At 41.7% G+C, this 26,764-nt stretch overlaps 1 protein-coding gene across 5 annotated transcripts in view; it reads right to left on the bottom strand.

The window, feature by feature from the left end:
• LOC101853767 (helicase with zinc finger domain 2) overlaps window positions 1-26,764 on the bottom strand; it is a 166,906-nt gene that overhangs the window by 83,427 nt on the left and 56,715 nt on the right. For 4 of the 5 annotated variants that reach the window (XM_005092802.3, XM_035968354.1, XM_005092803.3 and 1 more), the window contains 11 exons: window positions 22,116-22,253; window positions 20,752-21,051; window positions 15,573-15,682; window positions 9,546-10,480; window positions 8,518-8,638; window positions 8,002-8,247; window positions 6,730-6,913; window positions 5,135-5,480; window positions 4,609-4,819; window positions 3,689-3,796; window positions 1,017-1,166 (listed from right to left, as the gene is read on the bottom strand). In XM_005092802.3, coding sequence (XP_005092859.1) covers window positions 1,017-1,166; window positions 3,689-3,796; window positions 4,609-4,819; window positions 5,135-5,480; window positions 6,730-6,913; window positions 8,002-8,247; window positions 8,518-8,638; window positions 9,546-10,480; window positions 15,573-15,682; window positions 20,752-21,051; window positions 22,116-22,253 — 2,849 coding nt within the window. The remainder of the gene's footprint in view (window positions 1-1,016; window positions 1,167-3,688; window positions 3,797-4,608; window positions 4,820-5,134; window positions 5,481-6,729; window positions 6,914-8,001; window positions 8,248-8,517; window positions 8,639-9,545; window positions 10,481-15,572; window positions 15,683-20,751; window positions 21,052-22,115; window positions 22,254-26,764) is intronic. The other variant, XM_013079486.2, reaches the window with a different exon arrangement.

Genomic DNA, 26,764 nt, shown 5'->3' with positions numbered 1-26,764 from the left:
CATGGCGCTCGCAACTGCATAAGGTCATATGAGCGCCAAGGGGTGCATGTCAACAGAGAAGTCTTTATAGGGAATCGGGCTTACTCTGCTCATCTCTCTAGCTTCAACAGCACAAAGTCTGTTTCAACTTTCAAGGCAACCCAGAAATAGCAGGTCACAAGAGTGTGACAAACGTACAAAAGAAGTAGAGGAAAATGATGATAGTAAGGATTAGGAAAGAAAAAGCTACAGTTCCCTGTCGTAGTACAGGCACAGTGATGAGCATGGCATTGTTGAATCAGCCCATTTACAATTATTCTACTGTGCATAAGAAGGAGAAATGTCCCCCCTTTGGGAATGGCCTAAAGACACTACTGGAACAGAAAGAAATACGAAAAAATGAATGGTACATGGACATGTACCGCCTGCTATGATTCTAGCTCTGGATCCAAGTAAATCCAAGTAACAAACAATACACGATGGGCTTAACCTCGCATCGAGTATGCTGTCTGCTAGAGTTCGTCTGTTCACCCGCCCGCTCGGTGAATAAAATTGTGGAGCGGACCCAAAAAACTGATTTGATGCTTGAAGTTCACAGACCGCTCGCTGAGAGAGTCAAATTGTGGAGCGGAAGCAAAAAACAAACTGTCTTGAGGTTCGCAGTACGCTCTCATGGCCGTCCGTTACCCGCTCGCTCTGAGTCCGCAAGTAACGAACCCACTGTCCGCTTGCTCCAACTCTACAGTATTCATAAAAATGGAAATGGGATACATGAAAATACCATCACACACGCAAAAACAAGAAAAACTATACATAGACTTGTATTTTCACACTGTATAAAGACTTCACCAAAGATTGTAAATGTTTTATTCCCCCCATCTTAGATTATTTTCTATACTGGCTGCTGAGGAAGTGGAGATACTCAATAAAATAACTTTCCCAGGTAGGAATCAAACACATCTTCTATGTGCAGTGACGAAGAGCCTAACCATTATGTCACAGGAATCGGATGGCTCTGTCCTTCAAAGACCACTTACTTCAATCTTGTAGACAGCTGCTCCCCCGCGCACCTCCAGGAACAAATCTCCCCCAGCCACCTGGTGATGAGAGCCGTCTGGGCACTTGAGGACAAAATGAAGGCGGTCTTTGTTGTAGAGCAGGGCCACTCGCTCCAGTTCTTTCTCATCCTGGACCCAAAAGATGCAAAAATACTTTTTCTGACTTACCAGGAAGAAAATTCATCCCATAACACAAAAAGTTTGTTTTGTTTAAGTAAACATTTTACGGCACTTGCAACACAGTTAGGTCATATCCATGCCGAAGATTAGAGGTGTTACAAGAGAGTAACAAACACAAAAATGAAGGGGGAAAGATAAGGACAAAAGATGTTTGATAAGAATGAAGAGCAAACCACACCAGAGCACCTGCCAACCGCCCACACACAAAACAAAAGTTCACCTACTTTTTGTTTTAGTTTTAGTATAGGTTTTTACGGCGCTCACAACTGCATAAGGTCATAGGAGCGCCATGGGGTGGATGTCAACAGAGAAGTCCTTACAGGGAATCAGACTTACTCTGCTCACCTCTCTAGCTTCAACAGCACAAAGTCTGTTTCGACTTTCATGGCACCCTGGAAATAGCCGGTCACAAGAGTGTGACATGCATACAAAAGAAGTAGAGGTAAATGACAACAGTAAGGATTAGGAAAGAAAGAGCAGCAGTTCCCTGTTGCAGTTTCGGCACAGTTATGAGCATGGCATTGATGAATCAGCCCATTTACAATTGCAATTCTACTGAACATAAGAACTCGAGATGTTAAAGTCCCCCCATTTGGGAATGGCCTAAAGACACTTCAGTCAGTAGCACCGCCCAGGGGGGGTGGGTTTCTACATTTTGACTGTTCAAGTGAAAGACTGTCATATGTCACTTTTCAAAATGGTGTACAACGGAGTCTTGCACTAAGCAGTTGATTTTCACCTAAACTATCACAAGGATGGTCAATCATTACATCTTTGGCAGGGGATGATCACATAAAAATAGCAGTTGTGAGAGAAAAAGGCACTATCCAACACTGTCCCTAACAACCAGTTTTATTTACATAATTTTTCTGTTCATTTTTGTCTGCGTTACCGCCCTACTTAGACCTGCATGTGAGCCTCAACCAGACTGTCTGAAAATTTCGCGCAACCACCCCCCCCCCCCCAAAGCCTTTGTGGGTGTCATAAGGAAGGACTATCCGAGTAACGAGCGACCACCCCAACAAACACAATAAAGAAGAGACCTAACCTTAACCCTACCCCCAAAAAGAACCTGCAACGGGCCTCATGTAAAAAGGCCAAAACAAGTCCTAAATGAAAAAAAAAAATTAAAATTAAAAAACCACACTCCAAAACAAACAAGGCTTACATCTACATTGCTTTTGGGTTTGATACAATAACACAATAGAATTGGAATATGAATACTCCATACAGATCTAGATCTAGATCTAGTTATCTAAATAAATCTAGATAGAACTAAATCTAGAATCTAGATCAACATCTTGTAGAACAAGTGAATAGGAATAGGCCTTGAACTAGAAATCCGATTCGATTCCGAATAGAGGGACTCAGCTGAGTCTAGATTCTAAATAAATAAATAATTCACGCACCTGATGAAATGCTTATTTTTACCAATATTAATATTACAGCACAACCTATGATAGGGTTTGACACAATAGAATTGGAATATGAATCCTCCATTGAGGTCTATAATGATCTATATAAATCTAGATCTAGATCTAGATTCTATTAGAACTAGAGAGTCGGACTTGAATGAATCCACACGATCTGAACAATTGAATTAGTCAACAAACGAAATTCAAAATGGCCGCTCGAGCACGAAACTGAAAGTAGATAATTTAGGTTGTCGTCCTTTTTCGTGTTCGCATTTCTACTTAGGTTCCGACAATTATGTCGGAAACGCCGACGTCGGCAGTCGGCGGTGCGTACGTCGGCGGTCGGCACGAAAAACGAAAGTGCCGACGAAGCCGACGGGAGAAAAAGGGGTCGCTGGCAGTTGGCCAGGCCTCGCACTACGCACATTGACTGAGGCGGGCTTAGCGATAGCATCGGCCGGTTCGCGATTGTCAGATTTCAGACGATTGTCGGCAAACATGCAGGTCTACCTTACTAGACACACTTTAAAAAAAGGCTGGCTCCACTTTGTAAGGGTCCAGGGGGTCTATCCAGTTTTTGTTACATCAGACCCCCATCCCACAGACTGACAAGAGAGCTGGACAAAACACATACAGAGAAAAGTTTAGTTTTAGTAAGAGTTTTACAGCACTTGCAACACAATAAGGTAAGATAAGTGCTGAATTTTTCGTTTTTTGGAAGTAGAGGTTTTACTGCGCTCGCAACTGCATAAGGTCATATGAGCGCCAAGGGGTGAATGTCAACAGAAAAGTCTATACAGGGAATCGGGCTTACTCTGCTCACCTCTCTAGCTTCAACAGCACAAAGTCTGTTTCAACTTTCAAGGCACCCCGGAAATGGCAGGACACAAGAGTATGACAAACATACAAAAGAAGTAGAGGAAAATGACGATAGTAAGAAGAAAATTTTTCTGTCGAACCCGGAACCTTTGAATGAGAGGCCAACACCTTAACCTCTAGGCCATGAGAGCCCTAAAAGTCAGGGCGGGTTTGCAGGGACTCTTGACCAGTACTGACCTCTACTTGCACTTCAAAAAGCCATGTGAAGGTGGCATTTTTCTCACTCTTGTAAAGCACTTGCTCCTCTTGGCATTGCACGTCCACACCACGAACATAGTCAGAAATCTGGGACGCCCAACATAGGAAATAAAAGAAAAATCAAACAATAAAATATTTTTCATATATCAACATACATAGAGAAATGTGGGCTGCAATGACATATTGTAGTGATGCAGTATGTATCCCAACCCCCAACCCCCCTCCTGTCTGTAGCACTGACACTAACACCACTGACACTAACACCACTGCTCCCCAACACCCCTTCCCTCATCAAAATGACGTCATTACATAGCTTCCAACACTCACCTCTCCTTCTTTCCTCTTCTTCCTACCCTCCTCCTCCTTTCAAACATATATCCACCACATTGACAACACCGTTGCCCTTCTTGCAGTTCTCCTCTATGAGGGCCTATGTGTAGGAGAACACAACATGCTCTATCTGTTACTACTCGCGATGCTTGTTGCCCAAATCCCTCGTACCCAACACGCAGACACCGCCGAAATGCCCCCCACCCCCCTTCCTTCCCTCCTCTGCACCTCTACTTCTCTCCCTATTCCCAACCGCCAACCACACTGAAAACCTTTGTAGACCTCCACTTGGGCCTCAGTATACAAGAACATGTGTCGCTTCATCTGGCACCTATGTGACGCTTGCACCACCTCCCCTCTCCCTTCGTTCTTACAAACCCTACTGCGCCCCCCCAGTACCCACTACATGCTCGCACACTGCTGTCCTTGTAGTTATCCTCCAGCAGGGCTTCAGTGTAGGAAGAACATGTGTCGCTTCATCTGGTGTCACTGCCCTCCTCCCGACAAATCATACGGCACCCGCCCTTCCCCTCCCTTCTCTTTCTAATCCCACCTCCCCCAGTACCCACCACACTGACACTGCTGTCCTTCTTGTAGTACTCCTCCAGCAGGGCCTCGGTGTAGGAGAACATGTGTCGCTCCTTGGCTACCGTGCGCTTCATCTGGCGCCACTCATGACGCTCGCGCCACTCATCTAGCTCCATCTGGCTGTGCGCGTACTTGCACAGGTTGTACATGTCTGGCACATACGAGTAGCGACAGGACTTGTCATACAGATGCCTGCCAAGGACAGAAATTGTTAAAATTTTGCTCTTTATCTTTATTATTGACATAATGCATGGACTATTTTTATTGGTACCAGTCAATAACATTCTCCCAGCTCCCCTTCCTGGCAAGCACACAATGCAAGCAGCTAATTAAGCGCTCAAACACTGACTTGTCCTGTACATATCAGTAACGACACGAATTGTCATATTGTACTACATAAGTATCAAAACATGAAATTACCCATATACAGGTATCAAACCAGGAAGCTGCACACACACAGACACACACACACACAGCTACCAAACCAGGAAAATGGTCAATACTTACTGGGCACAGAGGGCCAGACTGTTGCCTTGCCCCCAAGGCGGTTGGCGGTAGTTCCACTGGTGCTCCTTGTCAGAGTTGACATTGTTGATATGTTTCTCCGTCATGCAGTGGTCGTCCCACTGCCGCAGGCTGTTGAAGCTGGTGCCACAGTAGTGGCAGTAATGCTCATTGATGAACAAGTCACCCGGGGCCACAATCTGGTTCAACGTCTTGGCCTCATTTGGTCGAGAGCTGGGGAACTTCGGTCCACTTCCCATGCTCACTACAGACTCTCCTACTGTGATCTTGCGCGTCTTGGACTTCTGATGATCCTTGATTCTCTTGCAGACCTCTTGCAGCTGCCTGACTATAAATAAAAAGGAAATAAATATTTACATTGGTACATACCAACTGCCCAGTGTAAGACTCCATCATACGGCAATTTTCAAAATAGCATTCTCAGCAGTTGATATACAGAACACACAAAATACAGTTGAACCTGCTGCAACGACCACCTGAGCAAGACAAACACCTGTATAAACAGCCACTTTCCATTTCCTCATTTGCATATTTTATTTACATTACATTGACACTGTGTCAGGCAGCTACCTGTATAATGCATTACAATCAATTTTTTCTCTTCGACAATGGGTGGCTCTAGATAAAATTAAGTTTAAGCAAGAGTTTTCCGGCATTTGCAACATAATTACACCATATAAGTGCTGAAGATTAGAAGTGTTACTAGAGAGTAACATACAAAGAAAAGAAGGAGAGATAAAGAGATAACGATGACATGTTTAATAGGAAAGGAGGAACAAATCACACCAGAGCATCTGCAAACCACCAACTGATACATAATAGGCATTCACTCACATTTATATTGGTACATATTACACACAAATTCAGACACAGATAAACATTCTAGTCTGGCATACACAGTGAATGCATTATTTCTATATCCAGCCAACTCATACTGTAACAACTTAAACAACCACAATTGACCAATACTAGAAATGTAGGACCAACCCAAGATGCCCTGCAACCAACCGTATTCCACAAATATGCTAAAAGGCACCTGTAAACAATTCACAGTGACAGACCTCTAGCGCCCACTATAGGCTGAACATGTTGAGTTTTTCACCCCGCTCCACTTCAATATCAGGATTTCACATGGATCACTGTTCTAAAGCACACTATGACTCAACTTAGGACCTCTACCTGGCAAACCTTGTTTGGAAAGACTTCACCAGACAGACAGACACTCACACACATCCTACCGCAGATCCCGATTTGTACAGGTCCTACATCTTGACATTTGATGCCCCCCAAAAAGAGAATACAAACCATGTAAAATGTTCTTATTGGAAAATCTCAAAGAAGAAAAAAAATGCAGGCAGTAAACTAAAGGCAAAGACAGCATCTGTGAAAAAAAAGTTTTCTACTTGTCAAAGTGAAAGTCATGCGATAAAGATCTACAAAAGCTCTATACTTGTATCTTGGAAAAGTTCCGCCCTTTCATCCTGGAAAAGTTCTGCGACAGAAATCCTGAAAAGTTCTGTGGTGTAAACTCAGAAAAGGTCTACCGTTAAAACTTGAGACAACAAAACAAATTTTACCATTATTTTTCAACATCCAGGTCCATACGTCCGACTCCTCCTGATTATGAGGGTGTGTACAGACTGGCCGCTTGCAATTTGCCCGAAAGTCACACAGCACCAATTTCATATTTGGATTTAAACGACCTGACGGAAGACTGCGAATCTCCTTGCCTGACGGCAAAGCCACAAAAACGCTGTTCACCTGAGTACACACAAAACAACAACAGCTGTTACCACTGGCTTAATGCAAGTGAGGTGGGCAACTCAAGGGCAAGACTACAAGACTCAAAATCACATGTTTGGGGTTTGATTCAAAGCAAAGAGGGTCTGCTCTTCTCTATACAAAAAGAACATTGCCTGATCTTTCTTGAGAAATTAAACCTTCAGCATTCTTAGGGGGGAGGGGGGGCAAAAGCATACTATTGTCAAATCGCAGTTGACTTTTTTCCATTTATTCCACTAAAAGCTACAGATATTGAGAGAAGCTCCAGCCCCTGATTGCACTACTGTCTCCAAGAAACTCGTTTTCAGAGAGCTAAACAGTTCTTAAGTATTTTTCTGATTTTATACTTGAGTACGAGGGAACATTCAAGAAAAAGCAGGCGGCTTATTATAGCAAGTCAATTTTAAAATATCCGACACTTATCGAATAATCTATATTGTCAGCCAAGTTGGTGGACTTTTTTTAATAAAGCTACTTTTAGGGTAGATTTTCATTATTGATATAGGCTCAAGCAAAAGTCCCTTGCTTTTATGGAATTTCATCCCAGCAATTAGACTGATTTTGCATTACTAACTCTCTGTATTGATTTCTTTTTCCAAGGTATACAAACCCTGAATTTGTCTAAGTTATGTCAGACTGAAAATACATTGAGTCTTTGAGTTTGAAAATCACACTTAGAGCACAAAATGAGTTTCCATGAGGTAAAAATAAAGAAATGTTTTCCGTGCCAGTTGCTCATAGAAAACAGAGAAAAACATTCAATTGTGCATACCCTCTAAACAAAGTTTTTCACTGACAATAGAAAAATCGGCGTCTGGTGCAGCAGTAAGGCGCTTTGCTGTTGCACACAGAAGACCCAAACTTAAATTCAATTCCTGAGTGGGAACAAACTCTTAATGAGTATTTTATTCTTTCTGATAGGATGTTGTATCTCAGAGCAGGTTGACCCTGAAAGGCATGGTCGGAAGTCTGCCTCCCAAAAGACCTAAATTGTGTCACGGGGGCACTAAAACACTAAAAACACCAACATTTAAAAATAATTAAATAAAACACCAATAGAAACCTACTTTAAAATTGCTGTGGCCTTTGACACATCTGTCTTTGTCTGCATCCTCACAACACCTCTGTCCTGTGCCCCAACAGGTGCGGCACAACTGGGACAAGTTGACCGAGGGTACCGGAGATGGTTCGGGAGCAGCTGCCGCGTAATACCCAGGGGTGGATGTGCTCGTGCTGCCAGCTCCAGAGTGACTTTGGGTGGGGGTCGGACCAGCTGCGTTCCCAGCCTGCTTGTCGGCAGCAGAGCCTTTGGACTGTAACACAAGAAGAACAAAGTTTGGTGAATTGAGACATTCATGGATTTATTGCTTTAACACACGTGCCATACTCACAAGAAGGCAAAGGTACTCTTTTCTCAGGTATAACTGAAATGCTGCACCCCGCTATTTTTATAAATGAGTTGCCCACTACTTGTAGACAGTTCGTACTCTGATTTTAGAAGACAAGAGACGGGTACTTAGGATAGATTTGGCTGTATTCAACAGTTTTATCACAATTCCTAGCATATGGTCCCTCAGTCTCACCATGCCATGCTTCCTCTGGAAGATCTCAATGCTCAGTTTGACTAGCAGATCCCGACTGATCTTTGTGTCACGTTCCACCATCCACACAAGCCTCTCCACCTCACTGTGGGCAAAACGGCACCTGCAACAAGACACAAACACCAAGCATTAAGGATGAGATGAGATGTATCTTACTGACCCTCCATTAGAAGAAATTAACAATACATTTTCACAGGCTCATGCACCACAAACAGTAAAATACAATCAAACCTGCTCTAATGGCTACCAGTTTAACACAGTCATCTGTACAGATAACCATTCCCCTACCCCCTTTGCAATTTTTTTCTACATTATAAAGAGAGACTTGCCACGACAAGACAACCAGTTTTCTCCTCAATGGTGGGTGGCGGTCTTTGACAATTTCGTCTGTACGCAGCAACATGTCGTCACAACCATACAAACACTCACGAATAAACAAAAACACATTCCTGACATCTAAATACATGCACATCCGCCCAGCCCAGTGACCATAAATATGAATTGACTCAGTAGGTGGCCCAAAGCAAACCTTAAAGAAAATGTACAAATAGACCTTGGAAAGTCTCTGTCAACAACATCCCAACTGTTCCTCAATATGTAAGTCTCCAACCAAGCCTATCACTCTCTGTCAGCATTATCATAACGCAAGTCTTTCAGGAAGACCACCACTCTTTATCTGCAATATTCCGACTGTTCCTCAATACCCTTGGCTCCAACGAAACCTACCACTATCCTTCTACAATATACCAAAGGTACCTCAATATACCAGTCTCCCAACAAGTCTACCATTCTCAGTGAGCCTCTCTGTCAGTTTTATTCCAACAGTCCACACATAGCACCATCAGTTTATTCTTTAAAAGATTAAGAATAGAAATTCTAAACATCCTTAATTTCATAAGACCTACTTTAAAGGCTATAGAAGTTCTTTAAGTTGTTTTATGACAGCAGACAGAAAAATAAGGCAAATACTGGGACAATCATGCCACTTAGGACAACTTTGAAACACTCACTGATTGACCACCCAGCGCTGACAAAAGTGTAGATTTTGGCAACGCAGATAGAAGGCAGTGTCATGGAGGATTTTCCTTTCGTCAATGGGTGTGCAAGTCATATCCAACATGTGGGCAATGATCTTGCATTGCTCCCACGGATGTCTCTCAGAGCCAGTGCAGAAATTGCCAGCAGCAGCTTTACTGTTGATTCTCGGTCTGGGGGAGAAAAAGCAGTGCCTACAGATAAACCTGAAGTAGCCGCCGAACTTGTCTAGCAAGAATTCCACATGATTCGCCATGGCTGAGGAGCCTGGAGCAGCCGGTTGGGCCTGGCGGTTGGCCATGATAAAAGCTCCAATGTCAAATTTACCCTGCTGTTCTAGTTTCCAAATCTTCTGCTCCAGTTTGTTGTGGGCAAAGCTGCAGCCCTCTTTCCTAGTACACAAGTTTATGTCCCCATGAAAAGCACTATGGCAAAGAATATAGTTTCCTTGAAAGTTTCGGTGAGAGAGCCGTTCTCGGACTCTCAGCCACAAGTTGTTATTGTACTGATCAGGAGCATGGAAAGCCAGCCAGAACTGACCACAGTCGTGTTTTACTGCTGAGTACTCATATTTCCACTCTCCACCGCGCATCAGGTGAAGGCACGTCTGGCAGCAGAGTTTAAACTGGAAGCCAGGAAGAGGGTTGGGAATGTTGATATGGGTGTTGTTCTGTCTGGTGGACGCTGGAGGCGGTTGACTAAGGTCAATGAGGGGGCTGCGTTGAAAACTTTGGGCGAAAGAAAACGAGGCAGAGGGAGAAGCAGCCGGTGGTACTTGAGGCCGTGCAGGCTGGGGTGGCGGGTGCGCCATATGGAACTGGGAGTTGTGAAACGTCCTGGGATTGTGCTGAGTGGCTGCAGGAAGTGGGACAGTCGTCTTCAAAGAACGGACTGCCGATGTGGCAGGTGGCTAACCAAAAAAAAAAAGAGAAAAGAAAAGAAATTCAGAGAAAAGGGTGTCTTCGATAAAATTTTGGTTGTTTGCGTAAATATAGAGTAATAATGGCCATTTAAAACAGGCAAAAAGCAAAACATACAGAAAAATAGCCCCTTCTAACACATGCTTCTTTCATAGAAAGCAGAGCTGGAATGACAGAAACAAAGAATACAATACATCTTTCCTGATATGCCTCGCCAAAAACAAGAAAAGCAAAGAAAAATGTCACGCAGTAGACACAAAGGTTAATCTTTCCCACAGGGAAGTACAGCCAAAAATTGTGAGTTCTCTTCCCTCTTTCTACAGACACAAAACAAAAACAGTCTCTTGCACCATAGGCTACGATCTATCATAAGTTTCCTTCCTATCTGAGACCCACAAAGACAACATTCTGGACAAAAAAGCGGATATCCCAGTAGGAAGTTCAGTTAAAAACCCAAAGTTCTCTTGCATGCTTTGAAATACTTTCATTTGAAAGCCATTAGCTTCCTGATCATAAAACAATTGAATTGTGGTGACATTTTTATTAGTTAAAAAGTTACTAAAATATCTCCTACTTATTTTCAAGTCAGTTTGAGACCATTTTTGCCACAAGAGTTTTGTGTGACCCAAATGCAAATTGACAACACAAATGGCCATCAGCAAAAGATGCACATTTTGTTTTCAGGGTTGCCAGCAGGCTCTGATGAAAAAAGGATGAAAATTTTGCAGTATAAAATTATAGGCGCGGCACACGCCATTTCATTAAAAGGGTCTAAGGAATAGGTCTCTGGTTCAGACCTGCCACTCTATGAAACCTCAAAATCGGGACCTCAGGGAGAAAAAATCGGGATTTGGTGAAAAAAATCGGGATCAACAGCAAATCACCAAGGTGACTCCAAAGCCGACTTAAAATTTTTCCAGGGGTGTCCATAAATTCCTTGGTCTATATGCCCTCTGTGTGTCTTTGTTTGTTTGCGTGCGTGTTTGTGTGTGTGTGTGTGTGTGTGTGTGTGTGTGCGTGTGCATGCGTACGTGCGAGTTATCATTATTTTTTTTTAATCCTGAAGCATCGCGTCAAGCACTCCTAGTCCAAGGGTCTATACCCCCCCCCCCCTACCAATAAGTCCCGAAATACATGAACTTAAGTTGACCCCGTCAACGGACGGTCCCCGACGTGCAGAACTCACACGCGATGATATGTCACGTGACGCGAATGCGCGATTGAAACAATTTATTTACTAACGGGTCCGACTAACTGCACGTTCACACAAAACACTCGGATGAGCGACAGTCGTTCTACTTCTAGGATAACGACGCCGGCCGACCGACCAAATATACCAACATATCTCTTATCCCTCATGTGTTCAGACTAAAGCAACGACAACGGCCGTATGTTAGTCTTGTCACCGCAGTTACATGTAGTTGTGTAAGGGTTAGAAAGACTGTCGCTCGTCCGAGTGTTTGATGTGAACGCGCAGTTACCAGACCTCGGACAAGGCTTGTTTTGAAAGTAACAGCGGAACTACGAATAATATCGATTATTAAAGGTCCCAAATTGTAACAGTTACCAGGCTATCATCGGAGAATTCTGGGTGCGGGCAAAGATCACACAGAACTTGGGGCGAGTCAACTACTAAATAGTACTAAATGCGGCATCGATATTTCTGGAAATAGTGCTCCGAGCTCCTACTGACAAAAAGTTCGACGGGTGCTTCCCGCGATAAAGGAGAAGGCAGAGCAAGTTTTTAGAAAGATCCGGCACAACAGCAGACTGGGACAAAAAATCGGGATACACGCGATCGAAATCGGGAAAATCGGGAGGATTGAGATTTGGGGCAAAAAATCGGGATATCCCGACTAAATCGGGATATCCCGACTAAATCGGGATATCCCGACTAAATCGGGATGAGTGGCAGGTCTGCTGATTCATTTTGCCAAAGCGAGTCTTTTTTCGTTTTTGGTGTTTCTGGTGTAAAACTAGGTACCTGTTTCAATACTAGGTACCTAGTTTTGGACTCGTTTTGTTTTTTTCTGATTTTTTAAGTACTTAGTATCTATTTATTTGATTTTTCCAACAAGGGGGCACATAGCTCGGATGACCAGAGCTGTGCCAGGGCTACCCCAGAGCTAAACTCTTCATGAGAGTGTACAAGACCCTCCCGTCAAGATTTGACCCAGGGCTTGAAGGGGTTTCAGCTCCCAACCGATTGAGTGGCATGGACCGTGCCACCCTCCCGTCTAAGAGGAAAACCTGGGCAAAGAGGTGTGTTGGTGAGGGAAAGTCCGCCGACTGATCTCACCTCAACCTCCAGGAACCCGCTTCCCCTCCGCACGGGTCGCACCTCACGGTCAACGAGGCGCCCACTCTGTGGGATGGGTGACCTTTAGTTTTTTCTCCACATGAGGTCAGTGGTGGAAGAAGAGATAGAAGAAGAAAGAAAGAGAAGAGGAAGATACACCAAAGTCAGTGTCGCATCCGAATCCCAAAGGGTTGGGGTTCGTGTGCGACACCTCGTCATTGAAGGGGTTACACCTCCTAAAGACGAGGTAGTGGGTCTATTTATATCCCCCCGACTCACAGGGGGTGTTTTTGGTACTGATATTGGTACAAGACGATAAAAAATCACTCAAAGATAACATGAAATCGACAAAATCTACAACATGTTTTACTTCTAATGGTCATATCAAGACAAATCATACTTCAATCTCTCTATTTTTCTTCCCAGTTTATTATTGTTAAAGAATAAGTCCACAAAACAATGAACCATTTCCAAATTTAAAGAGTATTCTTAAGATTCTAAAACACACTTTTTGGTGTTTTCTCCTCGTAAACAAAAGGATACCGTTAAAAAACCCCCAATAAATGACTAAAAACCCAGCCCAAATGCTTGTTTTATGAAAGTAGTGTACACATGTTCATGTCACTTAACAGCATCTCGGATAAGAGCAACCTCCGCAGAGCAGCACCCCTAGCTTATGCAATGGAATTTTCCAATGTAAATGAGTGCTTCCAGCAGCTGCCAGGGACAGCGCCCCGGTGAGGTTTCAGGAGCGAAGAAATTGAAATTTAGTGCCTTTAGAGGGTTGAAAATGGAATTTGGGAGCCTTTTGAAGAAATTGCCTACAACCATAACATTTATTTTCTCATCAACATTTTGTCCTGTTTGATTTCTTCACCTGAGTGTAGAGATCTACATGTCTTTCCATTGCCGGCAATGTTTAAAAGCAGGTTCCCCTTTCATTGCTACTATAATTCAATTAATTTGTCGTCGCACCATTGATAGAAGGCAAACCTGGGAATAATGAATAGATATGTACCTTCACAATACAGTTGCCCAGTGTATACCCTTATTTCTCCTCAATTTTCATACCTGAATGTCGCCTGTCACAACCTCGGAACACCACTTCAAATTATTCTTGATTTTAATAGTCTTAGCCTTTCATCGCTGCCCTTATATCACGTTCATGTGCCGTAGAATCTTCGCATTGATAACTAAAAATTTCTCTAGATCTAAGTTTCTGACAGTAAATTTTTATCTAAGATCACAAGTCAATTTACTTGACCAACGCACAGATTTTCCAGCCGCGGCAACAATCCGAAGATAGACGGAAGGAATGAGTGAATGATAGAAAGGAGGAAATTGGCACCAAAAGGTTCGCCAGATTTTGATCCACTGGTTAAAAATGTACTGCCGACCAACCCGCAATGAATGCACAGGGCACAGCGGAATAATGGCCGATGGCAGGAGCAGGTTTCTATAACATCTTATTGCCGAGAGAATTACCGTAAATATCCGTAACTTATACAAAAAGGCAAGTACGGATCTTTTGCTACGGAATTTCAGCAGTCCTACGCTGTCGCAGTTTTTTACGGAGGGAGTTGATAATGATTGGGGAACATGTACGGAACTGGCAGAAAGTACGGATTTTCATAAAAACACGGAAGAGTGGAAGCACTGTAAATAACCCCCTTTAACAGCAACATTTTTCCTCTAACAGCGACCTCTGTAACTATAAATTGCCTCACAAACAATTTTTTTGACTATCACAAACTAAATATTGACACTGGCCTATAATTACAGGGTGTATGCATCGCTCTTCTCTAATTTACCTTTAGACAACATCTATTCCGGCAAAAAAATTCACTACACGAAGTATAGAATCTCAGTTCACGTTCTTCTCAAGCACCACCTCCTTTCAAAAGTCTCCAGGCTGGGGAGAAAAGTCTTGGCTACTGTGCATAGCTGCATAACATTACTGCCCTGTGATCGGGCATCAGTTTACTAGAAGGGACAAGCTCTAGTAGAATCTCTGCCATTATGCTGCCTATGTTCTCAATTTTCCAACACAACAACATCCCCACATCTTGCGATTAGGACCTCTCTTTCTCTCCTCTGTGTGTGTGTATGTATAGTATAAGGTTTTACGGCGCTCGCAACTGCTAAGGTCATATGAGCGCGCGAAACACAAGTTGTTCACCTCTGCGAAAGTTCACTTCACCAATGGCTAACTAATTTACTTTAAAATGCTAAAAAGTTAAAATATTCAAATTCAGTGTAAATACATTTGTGATCTAAAACAACTTTTAAGTAACAATAAAAATTTTAAATAATATCAAATTCACTCTACAACTCGCCATAAAGGCCAATGGCCTTTATAAAATTTAAAATTACCCACCAAAATGCAAAGTGTCATGGCCGGTCAAAAAAGTGTACGGGGCGTCCAGCAGCCGATTCATGCTGCCGCAAATATGTTCACTAAACTGACAAAACTCGCATCCATGGAGGAGCGGTTAGGTGCTTTGCTATCACACACAAGACACCTGAGGTCGATTCCAAAGTGGGGTGAATTCTTATCAAGATTTTGGACTTTCTGCTAGGACATTGTATCCCTCTCAGCCCTGGTTGGTCGCCCGCCTCAAATATGTTCTAAATTATGTAGATGGGAGCGTAAAAAACACCATTAAAAAAAAACAGACCTGCCTAATCCTAGCATAAAATATTGCTGAAGACATCATATAAAGCGTGATAGGTTTAAGAATCCAGAATGATGTCCCTCCTTTAGATGGATTTCCCAACAGTACCTTGCTTGAACCTTTTTGAGATTCAGGAACATGCAGACCAGGAATGTAGGTGGTTTGGCCTGTGGTTTTCCCTTTGGAGCCTCCTCTCTGCTCCAAAATCTGGGATGTGACTGCAAGAGAAGATAACATAATAGAAATGACTAGATGTTTCACACATTAAATGACATAATCCATATTATTTACGAGGTGGACAGCGATATGCAAACTTTAACTCTATGCAATTGTACCTCTGAATACATACACAAAGCCAATCATGACATAGATAGCACGAGTGTCAAACACTGAGGGCAGAAGCACCGAAAACTTAAGACATGCTGATGATACAACCCTTCAAGCTGGGGGACACATGGGAAACTCTTTTGGCCAGAAAGTTCAGTCTGAATTTTTTTTTTTTTTTTAAAATTTAGTAGAGGGTTTAACGCGCTTGCAACTGCATAAGGTCATATGAGCGCCAAGGGGTGGGTGTCAACAGACAAGTCTTTACAGGGAATCAGACTTACTCTGCTCACCTCTCTAACTTCAACAGCACAAGGTCTGCCTCCACTATCAAGGCACCCGGAAATAGCAGGTTACAAGAGTGTGACGAACATACAAAAGAAGTAGAGGAAATGACAATAGTAAGGATTAGGAAAGAAAAAGCAACAGTTCCCAGTTGTAGATCAGGCACAGTTATGAGCGTGACAGGATGAATCAGCCCATTTACAATTCTACTGTGCTTGAACAAGAAATGTCCCCCCTTTGGGAATGGCCACTACAGTAAATGGCACTGCCCTGAATTCTTTGTGGACATACAGTATTGCACCCAGTGAGGTGCATACCACAACAATTCATGTTTCCCTTCATAACCAGTAGAAAAGTACCCATTTGAAGCAGGGTAAAGTGAGGTACATTGGGCAGAGCACCTTTCCTTGGGTCCTAAAGGACACAACAACATGCCAGGCTTAGTCTTACAATTGCCATTCTAGAGTTCTACCATCATCATAGGGCATTTCTACTTACTGTAACAAGAAGACAAAATGCATTGTTGCAAACACTCCCATCTCTTCTTTTCTAAGAAATACTGTCTTTCTCAATTCTTTTACTTCTTTTTCCTCCCTCTTCCCCCACTCATGGGACATTTTTAACTAAAGACAAACTAAAGCAACTTTTGTCACAGGCAGTAAGAATAAGACAAAAGATTCATGTTCAACTGTTGACACACTCGATTATGTAAGCCATTGCCATGGAAACAGCGGCCATCTCAAAAATTGGATAGAAATTAGTAGGTATTTTTTACTTTCCACCATTTCTGGTTTATAACTTTTTTAAATTCTATAACATGCAAAATGTTACAAATAAATAGGTGCTTGCAGTTGGCTATTTTTTTATTTTTTATATTATACTTGGAAAGTATCCAAAATTGTTCTCAAAGTTGGGGATATGGAATTCGATCTTTAAAAAATATTTTTGGCATGAAAAAAAAATGTGTTAAAAAAACTCTAAAGCAAAATATAAAAAGCTAACCAGCCCACTACAAGTACAAACCCTTTCTCTAACTACATGCCAAACCTCAGGTCTCTATGTTGGGGGAAAAAAATGGTGGAGAAAACAAATGGCATACGTTAGCAATAAGTGGTAAAAAAAGTGCATTTTGAGAAAAACAAGGTTAAACATCGTACATGTCAGTACATAACATAGAACCAAATAAAATTAAATTCTGTTAATGTCAATCACTCCACGACTAGTGTCAATAATATCTAGACTGAATGAGGGATCGGAAAATACCAAAAGTAAAAAATGCTCAAAGTGAGTGGAAATCAGTCCCCGAGACCCTAGACCTGACCCGCGAGCCCCCTTAAGGCCAGTAGACATTAGATTCTTCAACTCAACAGGCATCCTATTTCAGCATAAGGTTTAAAGCCCAGGTTACACGCAACAATACATTGTACAAAAACTGGATGACCTATCGACCATGAGACAAATCGTCAGGTGTAACCACAAAATTGTACAAAGTTTGGACGATGCCTTGGAGACTCGGTCGCAAAATCAAGCGCTGCTTGATATTTTCCTTGCAATCTTGGTCAGATTTGGGGGAGATGCGCTGTGACGTCATCATCATTGCCTTTCTCACCCTGGATCAGGATATCGGCCAAGAACAAAAATTTTCCACCTTTCCCTATCCTAGGCTAGATGTCACTCCATGTCTTCCCACTTTTCTCTACATCCCTTTCCGTGACTCTTCTCCAGGTTCCACGTGGCCATCCCCTTGATCTTTTACCCTGTGGGTTCCAATCTAACACTTTCCTTGTTATGCAGCTGCTTGACTTCCTGAAAGTGTGTCCAATCCACCGCCTACGCTGTGACGTAGAATCACTTTAAAATTTGCCACCATGCAGGATTAAACTTAAGGCTCAACATTTTTTAAATAATTATCGCAGGTAAAAACTGATTTCATATTCGGAATCAGCGTCTCAAAATAAACAAAGTTGTTCACAGGGAACCTGATTTGATGCGTTATTATGCATATTTTAGCAATTTTATTATTTAGTTGATCGTCAATAGTGAAGTTGTGAATCAAGGTCACCCAGTGCGTTGCACATCTGCAGTCAAGTCAATGACTAGGAATCTCCCTGATCGAAAGAAAACTGGATGATAGATTGGAACGTCTTTAGTTTTAGTAGAGTTTTTACAGCGCTCGCAACTGCATAAGGTCATATGTCAACAGAGAAATCCATACAGGGAATCAGGCTTACTCTGCTCACCTCTCAAGCTTCAACAGCACAAAGTCTGCTTTGACTACCAAGGCACCCCGGAAAAAGCGGGTCACAAGAGAGTGACAAACATACAAAAGAAATTGAGGAAAATGACAATAGTAAGGATTAGGAAAGAAAAAGCAGCAGTTCCGCATATGCAGTTCAGGCACAGTTAGTTATGAGCATGATATTGATTAGCAATGACAACGAAAAACCTTTTTTCGCCAGAAAGTGTTTGCAATTAGGTGCATTTTGTAGCTTTATCTTCACAGAGCATGGAACTTTTTGAATTTTTGAAATCCATCAATAAACAAAAAAGTTACAGATTTTTTAATCAATTAATTTCTGGTACACTTTTATATAATGAAAAAAACCCAAAATATGGGACGTTCTTTGGTGAGTTTTGAGACAATATTCGTCATAACTCACTCATTTCTCGGAGTATTTAAAAGAAACTTGGCAACCCAGTACATTTTCTAGTGCAGAATCTAATCCTGCTTTCAGATTTTTCATAGCTATCCTATTTTTTGAGTTATGAAGACGTTTATAGGTAAAAATGTGGCGGTTTTCGGTGCGTTTTGAGACAATATTTGTCATAGCTCGCCTATTTCTTGGAATATGTAAATGAAACTTGGCAGTCTAGTACAATTTTTAATGCAGAATCTAGTCATGCAGTCAGATTTTTAATATCTTCTTACTTTTTGAGTTGTAAAGACATTAACAGGTAAAAAAGTGGCGTTCTTTACAGATTTACAAAGATTATCAGTCATATGTTCTCCCAAAATCATGATACTTGAATGAAACTTGGCAACATAAAAGGTTCCTCCTTGCCAAGCAATGCTCTGGATCAATTTGTCACAAAAATGTAAGTAGAGAGCTACTAATAAATCCAGTTCTGTACTAGTAAAAGCATGCATACTTTGTTATAGAAAATAAGATCGTCTCTGTGTATATTCCATTGTTGGACAATGTCCTATTGTGTGGTAGGTTAAGATGCGTTCAGATAATATAGTTTACAAGTCATGGGAATATTTCGCATGTGTAGGCTACAAGTCATACAATAAATGTAACATATTTACACCCCCCACCCCACCCACCCCCCTTCTCTCTCTCTCTCTCTCTCTCTCTCTCTCTCTCTCTCTCTCTCTCTCTCTCTCTCTCTCTCTCTCTCTCTCTCTCTCACGCACACACACACACACACACATGCACGCGCGCGCACTCACGCGTGAACGACAACAATATATAAACGGGACTATCTTCCCAGACTGGATTAAATAAGTATCATACTCTTTGATAACAATCTTAATGCCTCACTTTTCCAAACAGAGCACACAGGACGAGTCCAAGTGTGTGCCTTCCCAAGAGGGGGGAATAGGCTTTCATAACGCAAACACAATGCCATACCACTTCTCAAGATGTTTGCTTTTCTGTTTCTATTCTTCTGTCATGCAATCAAGCAAATAAAAATGACTACATCTATTGTATTGTGACTAAAATGCAACAAAAGCGCAAGTTATCAAGGCCCCCGTTTAGTTTTCAAGTATCCTTCCCCCCATTTCCGGTTCACATAAGCGGGGCCTCGTTTGTAGTGCCCGAGGCGACCGATGGCTGATGACGTCACTCAGTGGAAAACCGCTAAACACAGAAGCTTAAAATTTTAAGGGAATAAAGAAAAATGGTGTACAACGTATCAGTCAGTTTGACAAATCACAGCTCCGAAAAATCTTCAAAGCGCACCACATCACCACTTTCGCAAACGTTTTCGACTGCTTCTAGGATGGGTACAATGTTGTCAAACTGCATACTACGAGATTGACCTCTTTTCTGATTGGCTGCCAAGCTTCATTCATATCCATTCACGAGAAGTGGCGTAAGAGCGAGTTGAAGACAACAACCTTTGCGTTAGTGCGTCCCACGAAACACCCCCGCTGCAGGGGCCAAAAATCGGCAGAACAAAACGCGCTCGGTGGGCATTGCTACATTGATCAATCAGCCCATTTACAATTCTACTAAACATAAGAACATGTTAATGCTCCCCCTTTGGGAATGACCTAAACACACTTCAGTCAGTAGCACCGCCACATGGGGTTTTGGAACGTCTAAACAGACAACACAGCTCCATAAAATGGACAGTTCTCCCATGCGATGAATCTGACACATTTTATCGTTACGTGTAACCGGGCCATAACACTTGTTCTACTCTAATAAGGGGTCGCCTGGCCTCAAAATAACCCATACTGTCTGGAAGGGCAACTGATTTTGTTTGAGTAACGAGAATAACTTCATCCCAGTAACAATCATTTAATGTAGGAAAAGAGTGAGAAAGGCTGACAAAAACAGGAGGATAAAAAAGAAAAAAGACCAACCAGTAATGCCTTTCAACCACTAACCTAGTAAGGCATTTACTCTAAAATCATTTTTTGTTTGATAAAAACCTTATCACTTACAAATGCCTTCTTTTTTCGCTTCCCTGAGAAAACCACTGATGCTGAACTCTGCGTTCCTGTCTTTTCCCCACAGCAAAACCTCGACATGGTTGTGGGCAAACGTGCAATTGGCCTCCCCGATGCGACATGGCAAATTCTGCTGGAACTGCAGGCACATTTTGTACTTGATTACATTGGGCATCCCTTCGTGCACTATTCTGGGGCGGACTTTGAGCCAGTTTTGGTTTGAGTTGTCCTTGGATCTCACCAGGAGCACATCGTGTCTACACGGGTGTGACAACCATTCTCTGTACCTGTAGCCTGGGGGAAGAGTTTGTCGGGAGTAATAAAAAGCACATCAATATAATAACAGCCATTCAGGGCTCAGAAAAAGCAAAACGGACGGGGAAAAAAGTGAAGTAGTAAAAAAAACCAAAAAAAACAAAGGCCTTATGAGTGGCATTCCAATTTTCCACTGGTGTGCCCTAGCATATAAATTTTAGATTGAAAATTCCAAAATTTACTTGGGCAGGTGGAAATGCTCCTGGGAATTTACTTTGGTTTGAAAAGCGTTCACTAGTTTTTGGATTTCCAAATAGATTCTCAAGGTAGACCAAAAGGTGACAGTGGAAGTTAACAAGTACAGAATGCCAGGGCTGGAAGGACTGTGAGAACATAGGACGCAATGGTGCTGAAAATCTGGCATTCACTGCATCATGAACTAAGTACTGATTTTTTAAATGCTTCATCACAGAACCAGTTTTAATCACCCATGTTTCCATACAGTGACAAGCTATCGTGATGTATAGCATCCAACATAGTGCACAGACAGCCCTCTAATCATAGAACTTGGATTTTTACATCCTATCCTCCAGTATTGCGTCAAGCAGTCCAAGTTCAAATGCATCTAAAGAAGATTTGACTTTTTTTTCTCCAGCACAGGAACCAACAAAATCTACAGGGGGTTTCGGAAATTGAAATTGTCAGAACTACACAACACCACTTCCACTTAATTTTGAATCAATTTTTGCACAAAGGCCTTATATCCCACTGCCATAGAATCCTCACACTGAAAACAGAGACAACTACGGATACTTTTCTACTACGGAATACCAATATAGGCCAATACTCTCTCTCTCTTTTTAACTGATGTCGTTGATATGATAATGCAACAAATACAGAACTTTCAGAATGTACAGATTTCCATAAAAACAGAGAAGATAGGGAGCACAATAGAACATGTTATTTTTTTCTCTCTTTTACTCTCAGCGACAATCGCAAATCCGGTAGTTTTGACACTGTTATTGGTATGGCAATAGAAAAGGTCTAGAATCGGTAACTGCAGGTATGTATCATAATAAATAATTGGTGAATTTCAATATTACCTCCTTTTCCTTCACTTTCCTTGACAAAGCAAGTTTGACAAGCCAGACAAAAGTCGTACTTATCACTGAGAGGCCAAACAATGTTTGTAGATGGCTTCAGACCTGGGCTCACTGACTGCTTTGGCCGAGATGTGCCTACTACAGAAAGGAGAGAGAACTAAATGACAATGCATACAAATCAGTCACAAACCATATGATACAAGGGCACTGCACTATGAAATGAAGGTCTTACAGTCCATTGCTGCCTGAGCAGGGGTACAAGAAGTCTCATCTTAGAACCTATTTCAACAAAACTTTGACAAATAAAATTCAATGTATGCAACATCAAAGTGGTGGATATTATTATAGAAAATCAGCCCACATGTCTGGGAAATATCAAGTTTTAAAAATTTCAAACCAAACTGAGCAAAATGATAAAACTTTACAACTTCTTAAAAATCATATTTCAACCATAATGTATAATATTATATTATGTGCATGTTAAAGAACAAATCTATCACATTACCAAATAAATCAAGGGAAAGTGGTGGCTGTTCAAATTATATGCTCCAAGTGATGACCATTTCTTTCCATACAAGCTCATTATTTCGCTGGTGGAGTGATGAAACCTCGTAACCCTCAATTTTTTAGAAATTCGTTTTTTTGGCTTAATGTCTTCTCCCAGTCCTTCTTCACAATGTGTCAAAAGCACTAGCTCATATTAGTAAGAGAAAGTATGAAAAATACTTAATAAGAAAACCTCGTATGTTTGCCCCCATGATATCCTGGCGTGATGAAACCTTGCAACCCTCACCTGGTGCGCCGATCTGCTTTTGCGTGGTTTCATCACTCCCGGTTTGAGAGAGCGGCGTGCTTATACGAGGTTTTGGACAAGTCTTCTATATGAACCGGCTTAATTGAAGCGCTCATAACTGACATTGTCTGGTGCATTTAATGTATCTGACAGAATAAAGAAATATTTCATTCCTTCATTCATCCATACGTTCATTCATTCTTTTATTCATTCACTTTATTTCAGTCAGTTCAGAAGTTCAAATATGGTCATAAGTGAAGTACTTACATTGTGTAAATCTATTAAAAATCCTTCATAAGGATGACTAACTTGCTGATAATCAAGATGTTCTGATTGAGCACAAACGTAGTTAACATTCAAGTTAAGGCAACAGTCACACCTTGAAATGACAGGTGACGGTAGACCTTACTTAGACTAGGAGACAGATCTGTGCACTCTCCAGATGTCAACAGGCCATTCTGTTTATCAAAGAGAGGGTAAGGTTTTGCATCTTCTCAGACTATGAATCCGCTGTGTAGTCGAATCCTCCAGTTGTGGTTGAGACTGAGTAGTATTGAACTTAACCATGGTCTTGGTGACTCTGAAGTCTGTAGAGGACATTGTGACAAATTTGTGCCTCAACAACACAAGTAATACGGACATTTCCGAATCTGTATTGAATATCTCCTTCTAACTGTGCTCATCTCCTAGATCTTTATACCCTACAAAGGCTGGTTCGGAAACCACTGAGCAGACCACGTTCATTGACTTGACCCCAGTCACCATGTCGCAGTCCTTTCCAGGGATGTCCCTGATATGTGGAGACAAGGAAGTATCAGCATCATCCAAGACTGAGTCTGCACCAACAATAGTGTCGCCTGGAATCATACCCCAAACCATACTGACGTTTCACCAGGCAGCTGTAAGTCAGATGCTGAATTATTACCTTCGAGATCACAGCAACACAATCTGTAGACCATATTCAGGCACCTTAGCCACTTTTCCTAAAGCCTGATCCCGAGAGACAGCTCATTTGTTAGGCCAGCATAAATGATGCTCCACAGAGGAAAAGAAAAGATTTTAAGGAGTGGCAACAAATAAGCGAAAAGCCATCCGTGGATCGGGACAGGATCGGAATACATAATGGTTCAATGAAAAGCCCAGCTAAGTTATCGAAACCAATCTGTGATTGCAAGAGCTGGACTCTGAAATATAAAGGGCTCTCTGAAGCTGATAGACTTTCTAATTTTGATTTAGTGTGGTCCCTCTCATGGGATGACTAGTGGACCTCGGAGGAGGTATTCAGAGACTAACCAGAGAAGGAATACCCTCAATAAACACTTTTAAAAGGTGGCCATAAGGTGCCAGTGTGTTAAAAGGTGTTCCTGAATTGAACTGGGTTGGATGAATGATTTGCAAGAAACATTTAGAACCAATAATTATCAAAGTAACTCAGATATCTACAAAATATATGCGCAAGTCAGCCAAGACCACGGGAGGCGGCCTCTCAAAAGACCCGCCCTCGATGAAGCTTTCAAGCAGAAAAACGTGTCGCTGTTCCTGTCAAAGATAGATATGTACCACCTTTGCATCAGTCGAGAAGTTGACAAAGTGCTGGAGGATCTTTGGAATGCTCACATTCTAGAAAAGGAGGCAGCGCGCAAAGAAAAGGAACGAGATAAATCAGAAGCCATCAAATCTCTCGCCAGTAATGAACCTAAAACGGCCGTACTTTCAATGGATCTTCAGCATCAGCCTTATATTACAAAACAAAACTCGCCGTTCATAACTTTACGCAATTGGATGCTGCAACACGCCAGACTACTTGTTACGTTTGTGATGAAGCAGAATGGGGACTTAAGACAAATGAGTTTACTTCATGTCTATTGGATTTCCTGAAAGAAAAGCTGGACCTCCAGAAAACCATCATCGACAGCGACAACTGTGGTTACCAATACAGAAATGTCACACTGGCCAATGTTTCTCTCAGCCTGTTTTCAACAACACAAGGAAGCACAATTGAACAAAAACATTTTATCAAAGGACACACAAATGGAAATTAACAGTGTGAACTCAACTATTAAGAGATCGCTTCGAAAAACACGCATCGAGGTCCTCCAAGACTACCTCCATTTCTTCAGGATGGCAAGAGCAAAACAAGAAACTTATCAAACAAATAGTTGGATCACACATTCTTCAAGGAATATTCTAAGTGTGGAAGCTACGACAAGTCTATAAGTATAAGACTAGGTAGAAAAATGGGTGATCCTGTTGTCACCGACATCAGGTGTTTGAAGTACACCCCAAACATGAACATCCAGTTCAAGCCGCACCTCAGTGATGAATGGGCTGACGTTCCGAAGGCAGGACACAGAAACATATTTATAAGGTCCACCCTACCTCACAACTCTACACAAAACGTTTTAAGTTCCAGCACTTCAAATACAATCACCTAGAGGTGCTTAAATCTGTTATTGCCAATATGCATCGTCACTTTATGACAATTACTACCATTAACATTTATGGCTGTTCATTATGATTTAACATCTGTAGTGCAAACAGAGACCACATGGCAGAGATTTATAATTCATTTGTGCTCTTTAGTAAAACTGGAAGTAACCAGATCTAATCTTGGCAAATTATAGTGAAACAAATTGCATTCATTGCAATCCGTTTGAGGATTCAAACATAAATTCTGCTGGTAACACATTTTTATTTGACTTCAGTTGGCCGGGAATCAAACTCCAAACTAATTGGTCTTGAAAAAACATCTTTATCACTTTGTGGCGTTTCAAACAACAGACGCATATTGCAACCAAAATGAGCAGAGAGAAAACTCGCAACCCCCAAACTCTGTCCTGATGAAACCTCGTAACCCACTCGCCAGCTGACTACGAGGTTTCATCACGACAAAAATGTTGTAATGAAACCTCGCATCCCACAGCGTAACCACATAAACTATAGAAAAGTTATTTTTATGTACTAACCACGTTTCTAAGGTGTTTTCATTTATCTGTAGAAGCTTTGGTTCATATTGATCATTCTATTCAAGAGTAAATCAGTTTTTTGTCTCTCCTGTAAAATTTTCCTTTCTGGGGTTACGAGGTTTCATCACTCCACCAGCGATATGTTGCTGGAAATTATGGTGAACTCTATGGCTTGTTTCTGAATTGATTCTTAGGACCTCCTGTGCAATATTGAAATTCCAATTGTTGAAGTTTTAATGGGTTCTTTCCGTAGAATCTTATCTTTTCTTCTTCTTCGTGTTCCCCATCTAGATCTCAAGGGTACTTGACTTCTGGTTCAACCTTCAGTGCAAATGGTTTTTACATAGGCAACCATTTTTCCTACTTACAAGGACCCCTTGCCTTCAGGTAGCCACATTCTGATGTTGAAGGTACTTTATATGCTTTTATACTAGCGTATTTTACAGTTTTGGTAGGAATTAACTTTGAATTTTGCCCAGGTGGCCACCAAAGCCTACTCTTATAAATTTTACAACCACCAAGGGATCTTTAACCTGCGCAACTTGCTCCAGAAAGTGGAGATAAAAGTAGATCACATAACATGACTAAAGAACAGGAAAGGAGGTGAAAGGAAAAAAATTTTAAGCAGAAAATTTTGTCGCTGCTGTCATGTTCCAAACCCACGGCCAATTGAATTAGAGTCAAACACTGTATCTCTAGACCATGAGTACCCCACGACTCTGTCGTTCAAAAACAAAAACCTTGAGGGAGATCACAAAGACAGTTCACGTCAGAATGCTGGCCATTTATTTAATAGATTTCAGCTTATAAGGTTTTCCTCAACATTTTGTTGCAACCATGCAAATGCCACGCTTGATGTGTGTGGGGTGTGGCCCCGATCCTGATGGAAC

The sequence above is a fragment of the Aplysia californica genome, unplaced genomic scaffold (assembly GCF_000002075.1).
Source record: "Aplysia californica isolate F4 #8 unplaced genomic scaffold, AplCal3.0 scaffold00053, whole genome shotgun sequence".
Lineage (NCBI taxonomy): Eukaryota > Metazoa > Mollusca > Gastropoda > Aplysiida > Aplysiidae > Aplysia > Aplysia californica.
This window is presented reverse-complemented; position numbering and strand designations above follow the sequence as displayed.